Below are 23,728 nucleotides of genomic sequence, written 5' to 3' on the forward strand. Positions count from 1 at the left end.
AAAATGGGTACCTGGGTGTTAGTCGACTGGTGTGGGTCGCATCCTGGGACACTGACCTGTGACCAGGCCGCGGGGGCGTTGACCCCCGGAACTCTCTCCAGGTAAACTCCAGGTAAACTCAAAAAATAGATTTACTGTTATGCAGATTACTGCACTATGTAAAAATGGCATACATAATACCAGCGCATTTGTGAAAACATATTAGACCCACCAGTTGACGTGTATTGGACATGTTATGTGATTTCTTTACTCTTGAACATCAGCAAAAATCAAACATTTCCGCTATTTTGGGCTCAATTTCAAGATACTTTTTGTCTGTAAACTATTCGAAATCATCTCCATTTTTGTAATATATCTTCCATTCTATCAAATGAGGCAATGAAAACAAGAATACAACCATAAATACCATATGAAAATACACAGCAAAGTCTTGAAGCCACTGGAATTTTTGCATAATATTATGGAACCGACACCGGCTTGCAAGCAGTAATATTATGGGACCGACACCGGCTTGCAAGCAGTAATATTATGGGACCGACACCGGCTTGCAAGCAGTAATATTATGGGACCGACACCGGCTTGCAAGCAGTAATATTATGGAACCGACACCGGCTTGCAAGCAGTAATATTATGGGACCGACACCGGCTTGCAAGCAGTAATATTATGGGACCGACACCGGCTTGCAAGCAGTAATATTATGGAACCGACACCGGCTTGCAAGCAGTAATATTATGGAACCGACACCGGCTTGCAAGCAGTAATATTATGGAACCGACACCGGCTTGCAAGCAGTAACATTATGGGACCGACAGTGAAAGGGCTGGAAAAGAAAATTTCAGACCTTAGGACGATGGAACACAGGAAGAAAGACATTGATGCACATGATTCCTTCTACCGACTCACCTGGTGCCTGTCCAGTGGTGGTTCGTAGTGCCAGTAATACCTATACTATCGCACCGCATCAATCTTCTATTTTAATCATTTTTTATCTCGTTTCAATAAAAAATAAAAATTCACTTATAAATACATTGAAAACAACATACAACAGAGTTTTCCTGTGATATATTTGTCAGTAGCAAATTATTTTAGCGTAAGGTTGATAAAGTCATACGTCTGGCAGTGAGCATCTAGGGGGACTGCAGTTCAGCAGCTCCTATGGACGAGCTGCCACTGTGCCAGTCCATCTAAAAACTTGCCTACTTCTTGAGATGCTCCCCAGCCTTCAGTAGTCCAAAACTCAAGGAATCTGACTCCCTCCTTAAGACCATGCTAGAGAGTGTATTGAATCTTTCCCTTGAAGATGGACAGTGGTTGCAAGCCCTCCCAGCCCTCCAGTCAGGCTTGGAGGGCTGGGAGTATGCAAATCCTCCCAGCCTGCCCTCTTCTTTAGCATGAAATGAGTTGGTAAAATGAATTTTTCTCTGAATAACCTCAGTGACTCAGCAGGAATACAGGACCCTAGATATGCCAGTGCCATTACCGAGTGGGAGACTGTCGCTGCTCCAACATCTATACCTAATGCAGCACTGGCCTACAAAGAAACGAGTTAGGATGGCCCTATTGCTGAAAAGTTGCTTGTCAACATGCTTAGGGCTGTAACATCAGAGAGGTAGACTGCTTGTCTCCAAGCTGTAGGTGCACCTTACTCTGGGGACGTCCTTCAAACAGTTCCCATTTCGGTAATGGGAACATGTCTCAACCCTAAGACCCTTTGCACTGTTATGGCTCTCCACCTCACTGCTGCAATTCACATGGAATATACGTGTATTTGTGGTGATGCGCAAGCAAAGCAATGTGGTCTACATGATCTTAACTGCTTCGAAACCAAGGGCTGGCACGCAAGACAGTGAAGTCAACAGCTGGATGCCCAGCCGAGAGAGCGCCCCAATCACTAGGAACCAACAATACTCACAGCCCCACAAACAGCCCCAACGGGATCACCATCTATTGTTGGAAGAATGGCACGCTCTTAGCATGGAACTAAACCTACTCATCGACACTGGCTGACGCCTACATCCATTACAGTGTGAAGCAACAGGGAGGAGCTGCTGATCATAGGGAGGAGTACAAAATTGGAGCTACTAAAACGTTTACCAGAATATCTAAAGGAAAAGGAGATAGTTATGATCAGGAAAAGTGCAATAAAAAGGGTGGACGAGATGACTGAGGTTCTTCAAGGATCAGTACTGGAACCAGTATTGTTCCTCATACTCGTAAACATGCCAGAGAAGAGAAATTCCTAATTAAGTATGGGGAGAGACAGGAAATAATATTCAGTAATGGCAGCCTTAAGGCTCTCCTTCGGCTCTGTCTCCTAGAGTTTCCGTAAGTTAGTCTCCAGTAATGTTCTATGTACTGGAATATGACTTACCGTAGAGTTTGCTGCTGTGAGGCATGAAATAACTGTAGCAGCAACACAGCCTGTAAATGTCATAAAATATATTATTTCCTGTTCATGATTAGAGAATAAAATTATTTAAAAAAAAATAACTTCGAATTACGATGACAGTAATACATAGTCATTAAAAATGATCATAATAGTAATAATTAAGCAAGGAAATGAGACTAACAGAATCTGTAGATAGTAATAATTATTATTAAGGAAGGTAATAAGACTAACAGAATCTGTAGATAGTAATAATTATTATTAAGCAAGGTAATGAGACTAACAGAATCTGTAGACAATCAAAGAATGTATATCAACTTGGAGGGAGAATAAAACAAGTTAATATCTTCATATATTTGGTAGTGAACTTGATGATGGATGGTTCTATGAAAGCTGAGGTGAATCAAAGTATTAGTCGTGGTCAAAAAGGAAAAAAAATGATGCATTGTGGGATTTTGATGGAAACAAATTGAATGTACCGGTTAGTGATATCAACAGTGTTATATGGGAGTGAAACATGGGGGGTTAAATGTTGCAGTGACAAGGTGGCTGCAGTAAGTGAAGATGTTGTATTTGAGGGCAATATGTGACACACGAGACCATGAAGCCCGAATTGATCAGCTGTCTCCCTGCCGCAAATACACCTATGTTCGGTGAGGATGGGGGCGGCTAGGAGAAGAGCAACACCAATCCGAATATATATATATATATATATATATATATATATATATATATATATATATATATATATATATATATATATATATATATATATATATATATATATATATGTCGTGCCGAATAGGCAGAACTTGCGAACTTGGCTTAAATAGCAACGCTCATCTTGCCATATAGGACAAGTGAAAATTTGTGTATGCAATAATTTCGCCAAAATCATTCTGAACCTAACGAAAAAAATATATTTCACTGTGTTTGTTTAGTATTAAATTATTGTAAACAAATCTAAAATATATTTAGTTGGGTTAGGCTAAAATAAATTGCGCTTGTTATAATAAGGTTAGGTAAGTTTTCTAAGTTCCTTTTGGTGCAAAATTATAAATTTTTACATCAACATTAATGAAAAAAATATATCTTTAAACGTATAAGAGAAAATTTTAGAAAGGAATTAATTTTAAATGAGTTCTTGCTAATTGACCAGTTTTACATATTCGGCACGACATATATATATATATATATATATATATATATATATATATATATATATATATATATATATATATATATATATATATATATATATATATATATATATATATATATATATATATATATATATATTTGAGGAATCGTTTGATGATGAAGATAGGGAAGCTGTGATTTCGTGTATAGGAGTGAGGTAGATCCAGTTGTGAGTGTGGTGGAAGTTCTTGAGGCAATGGGTAGAATGAAAGGGGGTAAGGCAGTGGGATTGATGGGATAAAGCTAGAAATGTTAAACGCAGGTGGGGATATAATTTTGGAGTGGTTAGTGTTTTTAATTAATAAATGTAAGGTACGGTAAGGTACCTAGGGATTGATAGAGAGCATGCATAGTTCCTTTATATAAAGGCAAAATGGACAAAAGAGAGTGTAAAAATTATAGGGGAATAAGTCTGTTGAGTATACCTGGTAAAGTGTATGGTAGAGTTATTATTGAAAGATGAACAAGGAGGCTTCAGGGAAGGTTGGGAGTGTATAGACCAAGTGAAACATATAGGTAAACAGTATTTAGATACGGGTAAAGTGGTTTGTGTGGCATTCATGGATTTAGAAAAGACGTATGACAGGGTGAATAAGGGGGCAATGTGGCAGATGTTGCAAATGTATGGAATAGGAGGTAGGTTATTGAAAGTAGTGAAGAGTCTTTACGAGGATAATGAGGCTCAGGTATGTAGGCGAGAGTGAGATTATTTCCCAGGGATATGTGATGTCACCATGGTTGGTCAACATATTTATAGATGGAGTTTTAAGATAAGCGAATGCTCGGGTGTTGGCAAGAGGTGTGTGGATAAGAAATAAAGACTAACACAAAGTGGGAGTTGTCACAGTTGCTGTTTGCTGATGACACTGTGCTTTTAGGACACTCTGAAGAAAAGATGCAGATATTGGATGATGAATTTGGTATGGTATGTAAAAGAAGGAAATTAAAAGTGAATGTAGGAAAGCGTAAGGTGATGAGGATAAACAAATTAGGTAATGGAAGATTGGTTATCAGTTTGGAGGAAGAGAGTATGGAAGAGGTGAATGTATTCAGATATTTGGGAGTGGACGTGTCAGCAGATGGGTCTATGAAAGATGAGGTGAATCATAGAATTGATGAGGGGAAAAAGGTGAGTGGTGGCCTGAGGAGTCTGTGGAGACAATGAACTTTGTCCTTGGAGGCAAAGAGGGGAATGTATGAGAGTGTAGTTATACCAATGCTCTTGTATGGGTGTAAGGCATGGGTTGTGAATGTTGCAACATGGAGAAGGCTGGAGGCAGTGGAGATGTCATGTCTGAGGGCAACGTGTGGTGTGAATGTAATGCAGAGAATCCGTAGTTCAGAGATTAGGAGGAGGTGTGGGATTACCAAAAATATTATCCAGAGGGCTGAGGAGGGGTTATTGAAATGGTTTGGACATGTAGAGAGGCTGGAACAAAATAGAATGACTTTGAGAGTATACAAATCTGTAGTGGAGGAAAGGCGGAGTAGGGGTCGGCCTAGGGAAGGTTAGAGGAAAGGGGAAAAAAGAGGTTTTGTGTGTGAGGAGCTTGAACTTCCAGCATGCTTGCATGAGCATGTTAGGAGCGAATGGAGACAAACGGGTTTTAGGACTTGACCTGCTGTTGGAGTGTAAGCAAGGTAACATTTTTTCGGGCCACTCTGCCTTGGTGGGAAATGGCCAATGTTTCTAAAAAAATAAATAATAATAAATGTGCAAAACAACCACTGTAAAAGAATAGTGAAATTTCAAGCGCTTTCGTGACTTCTCACAGTATCAAGTAACTATAAAAACAAAACATCAAAGGAAGGAATATAAAGGGTCAAGACTACACCTCACCATCACATCCTACAATAAAGCAACACCTTACACAAGCGTGACGACACCCCACTCTGTGAAACCCACCCAATACGCTACCAAAGAATTAAGAATTATTACTTGTTTAATGTATCAATAAATTTTTTCCAAATTTTATTAATTATAAATTAGTTGAATTTATATAAACCAAAGGAAATATTCATATCATTTTCAAAAATGCTTTTTATGAAACAGGATTCAATTATATTCCTGTCGACCATGGACTTGCTTGATACAACTTTCTCAACATTTTGAAAATCAATTGGATTGTTAAAATCTCTCACATGAATAAATAGAGCATTAGAATCTTGTCCAGTTCTAATGCTATATTTATATTGTTTTAATCTTAGTTCGAGATTTTTACCAGTTTGACCGTAATAAACTTTATCGCAAATTTTACAAGGAATCTTATAGACACATCCATCAGCATTTTGGGGGGAATTCTTTATCAAAAGATTTTTTTACTGTATCAAGGTTTTTAAAAGTCTTAAGAAGAGAAGGCATATCAACCAAGTTTTCATGGTAAGGGAGAACCAACATATTTTTAGTTGAATAAGGCTGGTTGTCCCTTTTTGGATTGTAAAAAATATTTCTAGCAATTTTAAAAGATTTATCAATTACATTTCTTGGGTATTTAGATCATAAGCTATTTCAAAAATTTGGGATATTTCTTCATCTACGAACTCTGGACTACAAATACGTAAAGTTCTCAAAAACATTGATGAACTTGTTGATTACAGTTTACTATTGCCAGTTCCTACTATCATTAAACTTATTAAACTTTGCATTGTTCATGCAAAATTTGTATTTAATGATAAGTCTTACAATCAGAAGTTTGGTATGGCGATGGGAAATCCTCTTTCACCTGTTCTTAATAATTTATACAGTGATTTTTTTTTTGAAACAAGACTAACAGAGCTAAGTGGTTTAGATATGTTGATGATATTTTGTGTCTTATGCCTTAAGTCAGTACCTGTACAGGCTGGGCTGTGGTTCGTAAGTTGGATTGTGTGTGACCATCAGTAACAGCCTGGTTGATCAGGCCCTGATCCATCATGAGGCCTGGTCACAGACCAGGCTGTGGGGACGTTGAACCCTGGAACTCTCTCCAGGTAAACTCCAGGTAAGAATGTAGATATAAACCATTTCCTTGTTAAATTAAATAGTTTAGCTCATTCTGTAAACTTTACTGTTGAGTACGAAATAAATAACTCATTGCCTTTCCCAGATCTTTTAATTATTAAGGGTAACAATGATTTTAAATATAAAACTTACAAATAACTGTTATATGTACACTATTATTCTTCACATCAAGATAGAGTTAAACTGTTGGTTTTCTCATCAATATTTTTGAGAGCATTAAGTATTTGTAGTCAGAGGTCATAGGTGAAGAAATATCCAAAATTTATGAAATAGATAATGATCTTAAATACCCAAGAACTGTAATTGATTAATCTTTTAAAATATATAGAAATATTTTTACAATCCAAAAATGAACAACCAACCTTATTCAACTAAAAATTCCACCAAAATGCTGACGAATATGTCTATAAGATTCCTTGCAAAGTTTGCAATAAAGTTTATTACAGACAAACTGGTAAAAGTCTCGATCTAAGATTAAAACAACATGTGTATATATATATATATATATATATATATATATATATATATATATATATATATATATATATATATATATATATATATATATATATATATATATATATTTTTTTTTTTTTTTTTTTTCAACAAGTCGGTCGTCTCCCACCGAGGCAGGGTGACCCAAAAAAGAAAGAAAATCCCCAAAAAGAAAATACTTTCATCATCATTCAACACTTTCACCACACTCACACATTATCACTGCTTTTGCAGAGGTGCCCAGAATACAACTGTTTAGAAGCATATACGTATAAAGATACACAACATATCCCTCCAAACTGCCAATACATATATATATATATATATATATATATATATATATATATATATATATATATATATATATATATATATATATATATATATATATGGTAGGATGGTAGGATTGCTGGTGTCTTTTTCTGTCTCATAAACACGCTAGATAACAGGGATATCTTGCTACTCCAACTTACACTTTGGTCACACTTCACAGACATGCACATGCATATGTATATATATACATCTAGGTTTTTCTCCTTTTTCTACATAGCTCTTGTTCTTCTTTATTTCTTCTATTGTCCATGGGGAAGTGGAAAAGAATCTTTCCTCCGTAAGCCATGCGTGTCGTATGAGGCGACTAAAATGCCGGGAGCAATGGGCTAGTAACCCCTTCTCCTGTAGACATTTACTAAAAAAGAGAAGAAGAAAAACTTTATGAAACTGGGATGCGTGAATGTGCGTGGATGTAGTGCGGATGACAAGAAACAGATGATTGCTGACGTTATGAATGAAAAGAAGTTGGATGTCCTGGCCCTAAGCGAAACAAAGCTGAAGGGGGTAGGGGAGTTTCGGTGGGGGGAAATAAATGGGATTAAATCTGGAGTATCTGAGAGAGTTAGAGCAAAGGAAGGGGTAGCAGTAATGTTGAATGATCAGTTATGGAAGGAGAAAAGAGAATATGAATGTGTAAATGCAAGAATTATGTGGATTAAAGTAAAGGTTGGATGCGAGAAGTGGGTCATAATAAGCGTGTATGCACCTGGAGAAGAGAGGAATGCAGAGGAGAGAGAGAGAGATTTTGGGAGATGTTAAGTGAATGTATAGGAGCCTTTGAACCAAGTGAGAGAGTAATTGTGGTAGGGGACCTGAATGCTAAAGTAGGAGAAACTTTTAGAGAGGGTGTGGTAGGTAAGTTTGGGGTGCCAGGTGTAAATGATAATGGGAGCCCTTTAATTGAACTTTGTATAGAAAGGGGTTTAGTTATAGGTAATACATATTTTAAGAAAAAGAGGATAAATAAGTATACAAGATATGATGTAGGGCGAAATGACAGTAGTTTGTTGGATTATGTATTGGTAGATAAAATACTGTTGAGTAGACTTCAGGATGTACATGTTTATAGATGGGCCACAGATATATCAGATCACTTTCTAGTTGTAGCTACACTGAGAGTAAAAGGTAGATGGGATACAAGGAGAATAGAAGCATCAGGGAAGAGAGAGGTGAAGGTTTATAAACTAAAAGAGGAGGCAGTTAGGGAAAGATTTAAACAGCTATTGGAGGATAGATGGGCTAATGAGAGCATAGGCAATGGGGTCGAAGAGGTATGGGGTAGGTTTAAAAATGTAGTGTTAGAGTGTTCAGCAGAAGTTTGTGGTTACAGGAAAGTGGGTGCGGGAGGGAAGAGGAGCGATTGGTGGAATGATGATGTAAAGAGAGTAGTAAGGGAGAAAAAGTTAGCATATGAGAAGTTTTTACAAAGTAGAAGTGATGCAAGGAGGAAAGAGTATATGGAGAAAACGAGAGAGGTTAAGAGAGTGGTGAAGCAATGTAAAAAGAGAGCAAACGAGAGAGTGGGTGAGATGTTATCAACAAATTTTGTTGAAAATAAGAAAAAGTTTTGGAGTGAGATTAACAAGTTAAGGAAGCCTAGAGAACAAATGAATTTGTCAGTTAAAAATAGGAGAGGAGAGTTATTAAATGGAGAGTTAGAGGTATTGGGAAGATGGAGGGAATATTTTGAGGAATTGTTAAATGTTGATGAAGATAGGGAAGCTGTGATTTCGTGTATAGGGCAAGGAGGAATAACATCTTGTAGGAGTGAGGAAAAGCCAGTTGTGAGTGTGGGGGAAGTTCGTGAGGCAGTAGGTAAAATGAAAGGGGGTAAGGCAGCCGGGATTGATGGGATAAAGATAGAAATGTTAAAAGCAGGTGGGGATATAGTTTTGGAGTGGTTGGTGCAATTATTTAATAAATGTATGGAAGAGGGTAAGGTACCTAGGGATTGGCAGAGAGCATGTATAGTTCCTTTGTATAAAGGCAAAGGGGATAAAAGAGAGTGCAAAAATTATAGGGAGATAAGTCTGTTGAGTATACCTGGCAAAGTGTATGGTAGAGTTATTATTGAAAGAATTAAGAGTAAGACGGAGAATAGGATAGCAGATGAACAAGGAGGCTTTAGAAAAGGTAGGGGAGTGTGGACCAGGTGTTTACAGTGAAACATATAAGTGAACAGTATTTAGATAAGGCTAAAGAGGTCTTTGTGGCATTTATGGATTTGGAAAAGGCGTATGACAGGGTGGATAGGGGGCAATGTGGCAGATGTTGCAGGTGTATGGTGTAGGAGGTAGGTTACTGAAAGCAGTGAAGAGTTTTTACGAGGATAGTGAGGCTCAAGTTAGAGTACATAGGAAAGAGGGAAATTATTTCCCAGTAAAAGTAGGCCTTAGACAAGGATGTGTGATGTCACCGTGGTTGTTTAATATATTTCTAGATGGGGTTGTAAGAGAAGTAAATGCGAGGGTCTTGACAAGAGGCGTGGAGTTAAAAGATAAAGAATCACACATAAAGTGGGAGTTGTCACAGTTGCTCTTTGCTGATGACACTGTGCTCTTGGGAGATTCTGAAGAGAAGTTGCAGAGATTGGTGGATGAATTTGGTAGGGTGTGCAAAAGAAGAAAATTAAAAGTGAATACAGGAAAGAGTAACGTTATGAGGATAACAAAAATATTAGGTGATGAAAGATTGGTTATCAGATTGGAGGGAGAGAGTATGGAGGAGGTGAATGTATTCAGATATTTGGGAGTGGACGTGTCAGCGGATGGGTCTATGAAGGATGAGGTGAATCATAGAATTGATGAGGGGAAAAGGGTGAGTGGTGCACTTAGGAGTCTGTGGAGACAAAGAACTTTGTCCTTGGAGGCAAAGAGGGGAATGTATGAGAGTATAGTTTTACCAACACTCTTATATGGGTGTGAAGCATGGGTGATGAATGTTGCAGCGAGGAGAAGGCTGGAGGCAGTGGAGACGTCATGTCTGAGGGCAATGTGTGGTGTGAATATTATGCAGAGAATTCGTAGTTTGGAAGTTAGGAGGAGGTGCGGGATTACCAAAACTGTTGTCCAGAGGGCTGAGGAAGGGTTGTTGAGGTGGTTCGGACATGTAGAGAGAATGGAGCGAAACAGAATGACTTCAAGAGTGTATCAGTCTGTAGTGGAAGGAAGGCGGGGTAGGGGTCGGCCTAGGAAAGGTTGAAGGGAGGGGGTAAAGGAGGTTTTGTGTGCGAGGGGCTTGGACTTCCAGCAGGCGTGCGTGAGCGTGTTTGATAGGAGTGAATGGAGACGAATGTTTTTTAATACTTGACGTGCTGTTGGAGTGTGAGCAAAGTAACATTTATGAAGGGGTTCAGGGAAACCGGCAGGCCGGACTTGAGTCCTGGAGATGGGAAATACAGTGCCTGCACTCTGAAGGAGGGGTGTTAACTGTTCCAAAACCAAGGGCTGGCATGCAAGACACAATGAGGTCAACGAAATCATCAAGAGAACCCTTGCTACAGCTGGATGCCCAGCCGAGAGGGAGCCCCGATCACTAGCAGCCAACAACACCCACAACTCAGCAAACCGCCCTGACGGGATCACCATCTATCCTTGGAAGAATGGCAAGCTCTTAGCACGGGACTATACCTGTGCGTCCACACTGGCTGACACCTATATCCATCACAGTGTGGTGTGACAGGGAGGAGCTGCTGACCACAGGGAGGAGTACAAAATCAGCAAGTACAGGGACATTAGCCAACAGTATCAATTTGTCCCAGTGGGATCAGAGACCTTGGGATCATGGGAAAAAAATGCCATACGTTTCCTTAAAGAATTGGGTTCCAGACTCATCGATACCACCCGGGACCCAAGGGCAGCCACTTTCATGTTCCAGCACCTCAGCATAGCCATCCAGAGGGGAAATGCTTGCTGCATACTTGGCTCGCATCCAGCCACGGAGGAGCTGGAGGAAATTCGTGATCTTTAATACATTGTGCCATTGTATTCATGATTGTTTTTTCTGTAAATAAGTGTTCACATAGAATATAAAATATATAGGGGGTGGTAGGAGAAGAAAATATTCAAACAGCTCCAGGGAGAACCTTGAGTTTTCACTGAGGTACGTTTATTGTCTTCTCTGAGGATGAGGGTCCCCATTCCAGCTGTAGAGGTGGTACTTCCCTATTTATACATACACACACACACACACACACACATATATATATATATATATATATATATATATATATATATATATATATATATATATATATATATATATATATATATATATATATATATATATTTATATATATATATATATATATATATATATATATATATATATATATATATATATATATATATATATATATATATATATATATATATATGTCGTGCCGAATATGTAAAACTGGTCAATTAGCAAGAACTCATTTAAAATTTTATTCCTTTCTAAAATTTTCTCTTATACGTTTAAAGATACATTTTTTCATTAATGTTGATGTAAAAATTTATAATTTTGCACCAAAAGGAACTTAGAAAACTTACCTAACCTTATTATAACAAGAACAATTTATTTTAGCCTAACCCAACTAAATATATTTTAGATTTGTTTACAATAATTTAATACTAAACAAACACAGTGAAATATATTTTTTTCGTTAGGTTCAGAATGATTTTGGCGAAATTATTGCATACACAAATTTTCGCTTGTCCTATATGGCAAGATGAGCGTTGCTATTTAAGCCAAGATGGCAAGTTCTGCCTATTCGGCACGACATATATATATATAGATATATATATATATATATATATATATATATATATATATATATATATATATATATATATAGGGCAAGGAGGAATAACATCTTGTAGGAGTGAGGAAGAGCCAGTTGTGAGTGTGGGGGAAGTTTGTGAGACAGTAGGTAAAATGAAAGGGGGTAAAGCAGCTGGAATTGATGGGATGAAGATAGAAATGTTAAAAGCAGGCGGGGATATAGTCTTGGAGTGGTTGGTGCTATTATTTAATAAATATATGGAAGAGGGTAGGTACTTAGGGATTAGCAGAGAGCATGCATAGTTCCTTTGTATAAAGGCAAAGGGGACAAAAGAGAGTGCAAAAATTATAGGGGGATAAGCTGCTGAGTATACTTGGTAAAGTGTACGGTAGAGTTATTATTGAAAGAATTAAGAGTAAGATGGAGAATAGGATAGCAGATGAACAAGGAGGCTTTAGGAAAGGTAGGGGGTGTGTGGACCAGGTGTTTACAGTGAAACATTTAAGTGAACAGTATTTAGATAAGGCTAAAGAGATTTTTGTGACTTTTATGGATTTGGAAAAGGCATATGACAGGGTGGATAGGGGGGCAATGTGGTAGATGTTGCAAATGTATGGAATAGGAGGTAGGTTGCTGAAAGCAGTGAAGAGTTTTTACGAGGATAGTAAGGCTCAAGTTAGAGTATGTAGGAAAGAGGGAGATTATTTCCCAGTAAAAGTAGGCCTTAGACAAAGATGTGTGAAGTCACCATGGTTGTTTAATATATTTATAGATGGGGTTGTAAGAGAAGGAAATGCGAGGGTCTTGGCAAGAGGAATGAAGTTAAAAGATAATGTGGAGAAATTTTCTCCAGGAGGGGGTATCAGCCCCCTTCAGCCCCTTTCAGCCCTGAGGGGCCCAGCCCTCTCAGAAGGGGAAAGCATCTTGCTTACTGCTACAGGGAGTAATTGATCCCAGATGCAGTACGAGTATGCGACTTGGTCAAGCGACTGACGCTCCTTGCAGTCCAGTGTTGCAAAGTGTAGTTTAATAAAAAACAGTCCATCTCTTACCTTAGCAGGACAATTAAGGAAAATCCTGCTCCCACTTTATTACCTTGGTAAAAATAGTGTACATTGTTGTCTATGCTTAAGACAGCAAGAATCAAATATTCTGCTTTGCTTCATGGAGGAAGTTTGGCAAGGAAGCAAAAATGCTAGGTCAGCTTTTCCTTTATGTGCTAGGGGCAGTGACGGCATGGGGCGTTGTGAGGTCATATTACTTTTGACTCTACTGAGAGTCACACTGACACCAGGATAACTAACAAAGAACACTGATCCATGTGTTAGTGTGAACAAAGTGTCTTACAAAACACGATAAACACTTACAGAGAAGTGTGATCAACTTCTTAGTGATATTGTGTGAACAATTATTGATGAGCAGTGTAACAACGAGTGTTGCTATCCAACAGTGTAGTGCGACATTCTTCAAAGAACACTGTTCTTCAATCAACTCATCGGATATCCGGGCGTAACTACGGGTCAGATGCATATACCCAGGTAAGTGTTCTAACTCGTGATGTACTACTATTGACTGCGCAGTTGAGTCGAAGTTACGAGTTAGTCACATCATAAACCCCGGTGATTAGCGGATTTTTGAGCCCACACACGTAAGTTAGTCAGCAGTCAGTGAATGAAATATGCTGACATAACACCCCCTAGGGGAAATTTATGATTAACCTAATATTCATTTTCAGGCCATTGTGAAATGGATGATACAGCTTCTCAAGACCTCGTCTGCAGGTGCGGCTGTGCAGGCGATGAGCTGTCTTTCTAAACTAAGTTTTCCCTATTTTTAAAATTAGCTGGTAAACCATTTCTCAACAGATAAAGAATCACACATAAAGTGGGAGTTGTCACAGTTGCTCTTTGCTGATGACACTGTGCTTTAGGAGATTCTGAAGAGAAGTTGCATAGGTTGGTGGATGAATTAGGTAGGGTATGTAAAAGAAGAAAATTAAAAGTGAATACAAGAAAGAGTAAGGTTATGAGGGTAACAAAAAGATTAGGTGATGAAAGATTGGATATCAGATTGGAGGGAGAGAGTATGGAGGAGGTGAATGTATTCAGATATTTGGGAGTGGACGTGTCAGCAGATGGATCTATGAAAGATGGGTGAATCGTAGATTTGATGAGGGGAAAAGGGTGAGAGGTGCACTTAGGAGTCTGAGGAGACAAAGAACTTTGTCCTTGGAGGCAAAGAGGGGAATGTATTAGAGTATAGTTTTACCAACGCTCTTATATGGATGTGAAGCATGGGTGATGAATGTTGCAACGAGGAGAAGGCTGGAGGCAGTGGAGATGTCATGTCTGAGTTCAATGTGTGGTGTGAATATAATGCAGAGAATTCGTAGTTTTGAGGTTAGGATGAGGTGCGGGATTGCCAAAATTGTTGTCCAGAGGGCTGAGGAAGGGTTGTTGAGGTGGTTCGGACATGTAGAGAAAATGGAGCGAAACAGAGTGACTTCAAGAGTGTATCAGTCTGTAGTGGAAGGAAGGCGGGGTAGGGGTCGGCCTAGGAAAGGTTGGAGGGAGGGGGTAAAGGAGGTTTTGTGTGCGAGGGGCTTGGACTTCCAGCAGGCATGCGTGAGCGTGTTTGATAGGAGTGAATGGAGACAAATGGTTTTTAATACTTGACGTGCTGTTGGAGTGTGAGTGATGGAGTGAATGATGGTGAAAGTTTTTCTTTTTTCGGGCCACCCTGCCTTGGTAGGAATCGGCCAGAATTAATAAAAATAAACAAATAATATATATGTACATGTACATGTGAATGTGTGTGTAGTTTGTGTAAATATTAGTGTAATAAACAGAGAATGACACCTGGGTGACAGTTGAAAGTCTGGAGTTACATACCTGATGAACCACGCACACAGTTCTTCAAGACAGAACGCGTCAGGTTCAGGTTGTTGACACAGTTCAGACATGTTACGTTGTTACGGCCACACAGTTTTCCTGCAAGAGAACCAGATGTTAGTTCCTTACTTTGTGTAATATGGTAGTGAAACACCGGGTGCTAATACCAAGTGTTAAAGTACAACACAACGTGTTATTACTGACTCATGTTAGTGTACCACACAACATGTTATTATTGACTCATGTTAGTGTACCACACAACATGTTATCATAGACTCATGTTAGTGTACCACACAACATGTTATCATAGACTCATGTTAGTGTACCACACAACATGTTATTATTGACTCATGTTAGTGTACCACACAACATGTTATCATAGACTCATGTTAGTGTACCACACAACATGTTATTATTGACTCATGTTAGTGTACCACACAACATGTTATTATTGACTCATGTTAGTGTACCACACAACATGTTATTATTGACTCATGTTAGTGTACCACACAACATGTTATTATTGACTCATGTTAGTGTACCACACAACATGTTATTATTGACTCATGTTAGTGTACCACACAACATGTTATTATTGACTCATGTTAGTGTACCACACAACATGTTATTATTGACTCATGTTAGTGTACCACACAACATGTTATTATTGACTCATGTTAGTGTACCACACAACATGTTATTATTGACTCATGTTAGTGTACCACACAACATGTTATTATTGACTCATGTTAGTGTACCACACAACATGTTATTATTGACTCATGTTAGTGTACCACACAACATGTTATTATTGACTCATGTTAGTGTACCACACAACGTGTTATTACTGACTCATGTTAGTGTACCACACAACGTGTTATTGACTCATGTTAGTGTAGCATACAACGTGTTATTACTGACTCATGTTAGTGTAGCATACAACGTGTTATTACTGACTCATGTTAGTGTAGCATACAACGTGTTATTACTGACTCATGTTAGTGTACCCCACAACGTGTTATTACTGACTCATGTTAGTGTACCACACAACGTGTTATTACTGACTCATGTTAGTGTACCACACAACGTGTTATTACTGACTCATGTTAGTGTACCACACAACGTGTTATTACTGACTCATGTTAGTGTACCCCACAACGTGTTATTACTGACTCATGTTAGTGTACCACACAACGTGTTATTACTGACTCATGTTAGTGTACCACACAACGTGTTATTACTGACTCATGTTAGTGTAGCATACAACGTGTTATTACTGACTCATGTTAGTGTACCACACAACGTGTTATTACTGACTCATGTTAGTGTACCACACAACGTGTTATTACTGACTCATGTTAGTGTACCACATAAAGTGTTATTACTGACTCATGTTAGTGTAGCACACAACGTGTGGTAGTGCTGTTAACGATACCACTGCAGTTGCTAGTGTTGCTAACGATGCCAATGCAGTTGCTAGTGCTGTTAACGATGACACTGCAGCTGCTAGTGCTGTTAACGATGCCACTGCAGCTGCTAGTGCTGTTAACGATGCCACTGCAGCTGCTAGTGCTGTTAACGATGCCACTGCAGCTGCTAGTGCTGCTAACGATGCCACTGCAGCTGCTAATGCTATTAACAATGCCACTGCAGCTGCTAGTGCTGTTAACGATGCCACAGCAGCAGCTGGTGCTACTAATAATATAACTGCAGCAGCTGGTGATACTAATAATATAACTGCAGTAGCTGGTGCCACTAATAATATCACTGCAGCAGCTGGTGCTACTAATAATGTCACTGCAACAGCTGGTGCTACTGGTAATATCATTGCAGCAGCTGGTGCTACTAATAATATCACTGCAGCAGCTGGTGCTACTAATAATGTCACTGCAGCAGCTGGTGCTACTGGTAATATCATTGCAGCAGCTGGTGCTACTAATAATATCACTGCAGCAGCTGGTGCTACTGGTAATATCATTGCAGCAGCTGGTGCTACTAATAATGTCACTGCAGCAGCTGGTGCTACTGGTAATATCATTGCAGCAGCTGGTGCTACTAATAATATCACTGCAGCAGCTGGTGCTACTAATAATATCACTGCAGCAGCTGGTACTACTAATAATATCACTGCAGCAGCTGGTGCTACTGATAATATCACTGCAGCAGCTGGTGCTTTTAATGCTAATTCATCATAACTAATATTGCTAATTAATCAACCTATATTACTACTCTAATATAACTTATACTATTGATACTAACTTTAACATAAGCTGTGATAATTCTCCTTATACTACTACAACCTTCTACACTACGATCATACAACTAATACTACAACCTTCAAAACTTACTACAACAATACAACTAATACTACAACCTTCAAAACTTACTACAACAATACAACTAATACTACAGCCATCAAGACTTACTACAACAATACAACTATTACTACAACCTTCAAGACTTACTACAACAATACAACTATTACTACAACCTTCAAGACTTACTACAACAATACAACTATTACTACAACCTTCAAGACTTACTACAACAATACAACTATTACTACAACCTTCAAGACTTACTACAACAATGTACCTTCTACAACAATACTTACCAATGCAGGAACGACGGTCTTCATTGCTTCTTCCTCCTCCTCCTCTTTCCCTGGAATTCTTAGCAGTAACAGTCAGCAAAACAGCAGCAGTCAAAACCAATACAATGAAGCCCTTCATGATGTTGATGTTGATCAGTCAGGCTGTGATGCACTGCGGGAGACACGGAGAAACACTGGCTAGTTTGTTACAGGAAATTAAGGTAGTGGCTATGTGAGATGTTGGTGTTTGTGTAAGTGTGTTTGGTCGATCTCTTTCTGACAGACTTAGGGAGCACAAAAATAGTGTTAGGCTTGCCGACACTAACAATGTTCTGTTCTGTCACGTCAGAGATCATAGCCATCCTATTGACTGGTCTTCTGCTAAAACTGTCTTCCCTACTTCCAACTCGAACAGTCGCCGTCTAGTTGAATCCTCTCTGATACACAACTTTCCTTGTATGAATCTTAGTCCTGGCTTCGTCTCTGTAGATGCCTTCCTCTCCCACTACATTGTAAAATGCTCCAAACTTCAGAACACCCGTGACTTAACCTGAATCCTCATTTTTCCTTTTCTTTTTCTTTTTCTTCTCCCTCTTCCCCTTTCCTCTTTCTTTTTTCTCCTCTGGATTGTCTTTCTCTCTTCTGTCTCGTGTTTCTGTTCCTTCTTCATTTATTTCACCATTCCCCTTTCACCCACCTCTGTGCGCTTGCTCTCTCTCTGTGGGCACCTAGCTCCCTTGCAGTGCTCCCCTTCCTTTGTTTTTGATTGGCTCCTCCTCCTTATTCCCCACTTCTACCACTACCACTACTACTAGCTCTTCTACTTCTACTACTACTACTTCTGATGAAATTGAGACCCATGTGCGGCGTCTGGGTGTCTTTGTTGTGGACGTTTCGCCATCCAGTTGCTGGCTGGATGGCGTAACGTCTACGATAGGGATGCCCGGGTGTTGCGCATGTGTCTTAATTTCACCTTGTCGGTATTATATACCATTCTTGTACTACCACCACCACCACCTCTTCCTGTCTATATATAGCCGTCCTGCTCCACTTCTGGTTATTGTGACTTTGTAAATGGTCAAAGTCGGACCGAAACGTCGTCGTAAGCTTCTCTCTTTTATGTGCGGGTTATTTGGGTATATTTCAAGAACAAGCCTTCACTTAATTCATGTCAATGTGAGGTCACTTTTATCCAAAATATCAGAAATTAGGATACTAGCTAAGAGAACCAGGGCGGCAGTTTTATCCGTCTCTAAATCCTGGTTGGATGACACGGTGACTAACGACGTGGTTGAAATAGGTTACAATATACATCGCTTAGGTAAGAATAGAAAAGGCGGTGGTGTATGTACCTATGTAAGATATGACAACCTACATCCCAAGACCTGATCTGAATGATAAACTGGAGATTCTATGGCTTGGGGTGTTGCTACCCAAGACTTAACCCATCTTAGTAGGAAGTAGAGAGAGTCTTGTCCGGAATTGATAGCAATCCTGAGACAGTGATATTGGGAGACTCCAATATCTGTTTCCAACAGCATAATAATGAACTATGTAACAGGTATAAACGAATTCTTGAATAAAATTGTTACACTCACAGTTCTCAGCCAACATATTAGACCACATAGTACTTTGCAATGGCTCTGACAACATTAGTCAGTCAGGCGTCATTACAACAGCTCTTAGTGATCATTACATCATTTGTTGTACCAGGAAAATCATTATGGCTCGGAGAGGCCTACACAGGTGAAATAGAAAATACAGGAAAAAAATACTGGCTAATAGGTTACAAAATTTTGACTGGACAGTGATAGCAAGTTGCACGGTCGTAAATGATGCCTGGGAAAAATTCTCTACCATCCTTGATAATATTACACCAGTTAAAGACGATAGGATTAAACGAAGAACTAGACCCTGGATGACTACTGAGATATTAGATAATATGACATTCAGAGACCAGCTGCTAAAAAGGTTTAAGGAAAACAGAGAGGATATTGCAGCACTAAATGAATTCCAAAGGTGAAGAACAGAGTGCAGAGGCTTATAAAAGGAGCAAAGGCAAGGCTCAACTGCTCAAAAATCGAAGAGTACAAGAATAACCCTAGAAAGATCTGGCAACAGTTGAGGTATAGCTATAAACCAGTAGATAGATCTAACATAGTAATAAATATCGATAACGAGGTATGTCACGAAACATCTAAAGTGGCAAATTGTTTTAATTCCTGCTACACAACTGTGTCATCAACACTAGTAAGTAAACTACCAACTGATTCAGACTCTGAAAAATATGAAACATATTGGACTAATAAGGGTGTCGCTCCAATCAGTTCGCAACTAGTAGGAGAATCTTCTGACTTCGCACGAAAAGAACTAAGTAAATTAAGCCCTCCTAAGTTCCTAAAGGATGGCGTCTGAATTAACAATACCCACTCCACACATAACATATTTGTCTATAGCCACAAATATTGTCCCGGGGGGATTCAAGGAGGCCAGAGTTACTCCTGTCTTCAAGAAAAATAGCAGGTCTGATGTCAGCAAATAGAGGTCTGTTAGTATACTCAGTGTAATATCCAAAAGTCTAGAGAAGGCGGTGTACTGTCAAGTAGTTAAGTATCGTAATGACAAAAACATCCTCCATAGTTACTCAGGTTAAGATCTCATTCATCAGACACCTCCCTCATTAATATGATGGACTACTTGAGAACTCAAAAGTCGTTAGGGAATCTCGTAAGTATGGTAACCTTAGACTTACAAAAGGCCTTCGATAGAGTCAACCACATTATATTATGTATGAAACTACAAGCTGTCGGAATGGATAGTGTAGACTGGTTTAAAATCCTACCTGTGCAACAGGAAACAAACTGTGAAGTTCAACAACACAGAATCTGAACCCATGCTGATGACATGCGGGGTTAAACAAACCATACCACGGGCGGGATTTGAACCCGCGGTCAGAGAGTCTCAAAACTCCAGACCGTCGCGTTAACCACTGGACCAGCTAGCCACAATAAGATTCGTCCAACTAGGTATATTTCTACACCATAGGAAGGTTAGCATAGGCACCACTGTGACCACAAATGCAAGTTTGTGGTTTGTTTGCAATCGTGTCATTACGATTTCGTGAGACATGTGGGGTTCCTCAAGATAGTATCCTGGGTCCTTTACTATTCATGTGTGACGTGAATGAAATGCCTATCAGTGCAGTGAATGGCATGCCTATCAGTACAGTGAATGACATGTCCATCAGTGCAGTGAATGACATGCCTATCAGTGCAGTGAATGACATGCCTATCAGTGCAGATAATAGTTCGCTGTTAGTATCAGGTAAAGACCCACAAGATATCGCTAGGGTACTATCAGAAGAACTACAGTCTTTTAGCAAACTTTTGGTAGACTAAATTATCACTGCTCTGAAAACGGAAGTCGTACTCTTTGGCACGAAACATAAATTGATAATGGTAATGGGGTACCTATTATTTCCAGTAAATTCAGTGAAATATCTGGGAATCCCCTTTGACCCAAGCATGTCAAGAGAACTAATATGGAACAGTGTAGTAAAGAAAGCGAATGCCAGACAAAAGCTCCTCTACAGACAGGCACAGTGTCTACCAACTGAGGTTCGCAGGATACTATGTCTAACTCTCATACAATATATTAAAGACTACTCTTGCTTTTCTTGGTACTCTGCCTTAACAAAAAAAAACATGAAAGATGAGCTACAAATCAGCCAGAACAAAATGGTGAGATTCATGGTGAACTTGAGTCCAAGAGAACATGTAGGTAAGAGTGAACTACAACAACTGGACCTGGGTCCAAGAGAACATGTAGGTCAGAGTGAATTACAACAACTGGACCTGGGTCCAAGAGAACATGTAGGTCAGAGTGAACTACAACAACTGGACCTGGGTCCAAGAGAACATGTAGGTCAGAGTGAACTACAACAACTGGACCTGGGTCCAAGAGAACATGTAGGTCAGAGTGAACTACAACAACTGGACCTGGGTCCAAGAGAACATGTAGGTCAGAGTGAACTACAACAACTGGACATGGGTCCAAGAGAACATGTAGGTCAGAGTGAATTACAACAACTGGACCTGGGTCCAAGAGAACATGTAGGTCAGAGTGAATTACAACAACTGGACCTGGGTCCAAGAGAACATGTAGGTCAGAGTGAACTACAACAACTGGACCTGGGTCCAAGAGAACATGTAGGTAAGAGTGAACTACAACAACTGGACCTGGGTCCAAGAGAACATGTAGGTAAGAGTGAACTACAACAACTGGACCTGGGTCCAAGAGAGCATGTAGACCAGAGTGAACTACAACAACGGGACCTGGGTCCAAGAGAACATGTAGACCAGAGTGAACTACAACAACGGGACCTGGGTCCAAGAGAACATGTAGGTCAGAGTGAACTACAACAACGGGACCTGGGTCCAAGAGAACATGTAGACCAGAGTGAGTTACAACAACTAGTTATGCTGAACGTTGAAAACAGTGTAAAATAACTAAAGTTAAATATCGTTTATAAAATTGTTCACAACCATTGTCCCTAATATCTTGCTGCCAGTTTCGTTAAGGTCGAGAACCAAAACAATTATAGAATTAGAGGAAGAGAGAAGAACTTTGCTGTACCTTGAGTCAGTGGTCAGGCTGCAAATACATTTTAATGTACAGCAATAAAAGAGTGGAACAGACTGCCTGTACATGACAGTCTGTCAAAGGATGAGCCAGCTCTAGAATAGAGGCAAAATGTACATCATGAATAAGGCTACAGAAAGTCAGGAGAGTGATTTCTTGCATAACTAAGATATATATATATATATATATATATATATATATATATATATATATATATATATATATATATATATATATATATATATATATATATATATATATATATATATGCATACTATAATCTTCCTATCTTTAATGTCAGTGAAAATAACTAATTTTACCTCTCCCTTGGTTTATCTTCTTTTATTGTAACTGATTTTACATAGTTAAGATATTTACCTGTTTTTAACTTTTAAATATAAATAATACTTAATACAAGGACCCCTATAGAAACATGTCACTTTGTTTTTTTGGGTTATCCCAGGTTCTGTACACATATGTAGCTATGTATGGTAATTTATGTAACTGTATTTGTGTATTCCTGAATAAACTTACTTAGCCAAGAATTACAACAACATTGTATCCAGTCATTCATGAATGTCAAGGATTATATCAATAATGTATCCAGTCGTTCACTAAGTTCAAGGATTACAACAACGTTGTAGCCACACATTCACTAAGATTACATCCAGTCATTCATGAAGGTCAATGATTACATCAACATTGTATCCAGACATTCACTAAGTTCAAGGATTACATCAACATTGTATCCAGACATTCACTAAGTTCAAGGATTGCAACATCATTGTATCCAGTCATTCACTCAGATAAGGGATAAACAAAAACAGACTCAACTCACAAAAAAATTCCTTCAGATAACTGCAACATCTCAGAACAACACTCACCAACAGTACAGATGTCAGACTTCCTTCGCTGGTACACAACTTCTGACACCAGGATGGCAAGGGTGCGCATATATACTCACATACCCCCTCCCCCCTTCCCCCTCCAAAATATAAAGGCTGCTTCTTAAAGGAAGCAGTTACTTGAGTTTGATGTACCTTTATCCTTGGCTGTCATTGACCAAAAATATCGGAAACTCAGAAATCATCACACAATTGGTATGCTGCAGCTAGCATAAGTGTCACTACCGCGTCATTTCCCGTCTCCTAACATTTGACTGCCCAGGAGAATGTGACGAGAAATCCGGGAACATGAATGTTTCCGGTAACGAGGGTTCAGCCGGAGGACATGAAGCAATTCACTGCCAGCAAGCCTGTCTACCCAATTATTTACAACACATGACTTGTGAGTTATTCTTTTTTGTTTATTAGGTAAATATTTCTGCGTAGATGACTCTTAAGACATTAGTGGACAGATTGTGAGTGAGAAGATTGTATTTGAAATCAGGGGATCAGCCGGGCTGTGGCTCGTACGTTGGTT

The 23,728-nt window shown here is 39.0% G+C and overlaps 1 protein-coding gene across 1 annotated transcript in view; it reads right to left on the minus strand.

Annotated features, from left to right (window-relative positions):
- Positions 1 to 23,324, minus strand: part of LOC128703444 (uncharacterized) — a 31,957-nt gene extending 8,633 nt beyond the window's left edge. The window contains exons 1-4 of the mRNA XM_070104692.1: positions 23,191 to 23,324; positions 17,687 to 17,837; positions 15,073 to 15,171; positions 2,373 to 2,422 (exon numbers count right to left, since the gene is read on the minus strand). Of these exons, the coding sequence (XP_069960793.1) occupies positions 2,373 to 2,422; positions 15,073 to 15,171; positions 17,687 to 17,804 (267 nt within the window). The 5' untranslated portion in view covers positions 17,805 to 17,837; positions 23,191 to 23,324. The remainder of the gene's footprint in view (positions 1 to 2,372; positions 2,423 to 15,072; positions 15,172 to 17,686; positions 17,838 to 23,190) is intronic.
- Positions 23,325 to 23,728: the final 404 nt, after the last annotated feature.

Source organism: Cherax quadricarinatus, chromosome 93 (genome assembly GCF_038502225.1).
Source record: "Cherax quadricarinatus isolate ZL_2023a chromosome 93, ASM3850222v1, whole genome shotgun sequence".
NCBI lineage: Eukaryota > Metazoa > Arthropoda > Malacostraca > Decapoda > Parastacidae > Cherax > Cherax quadricarinatus.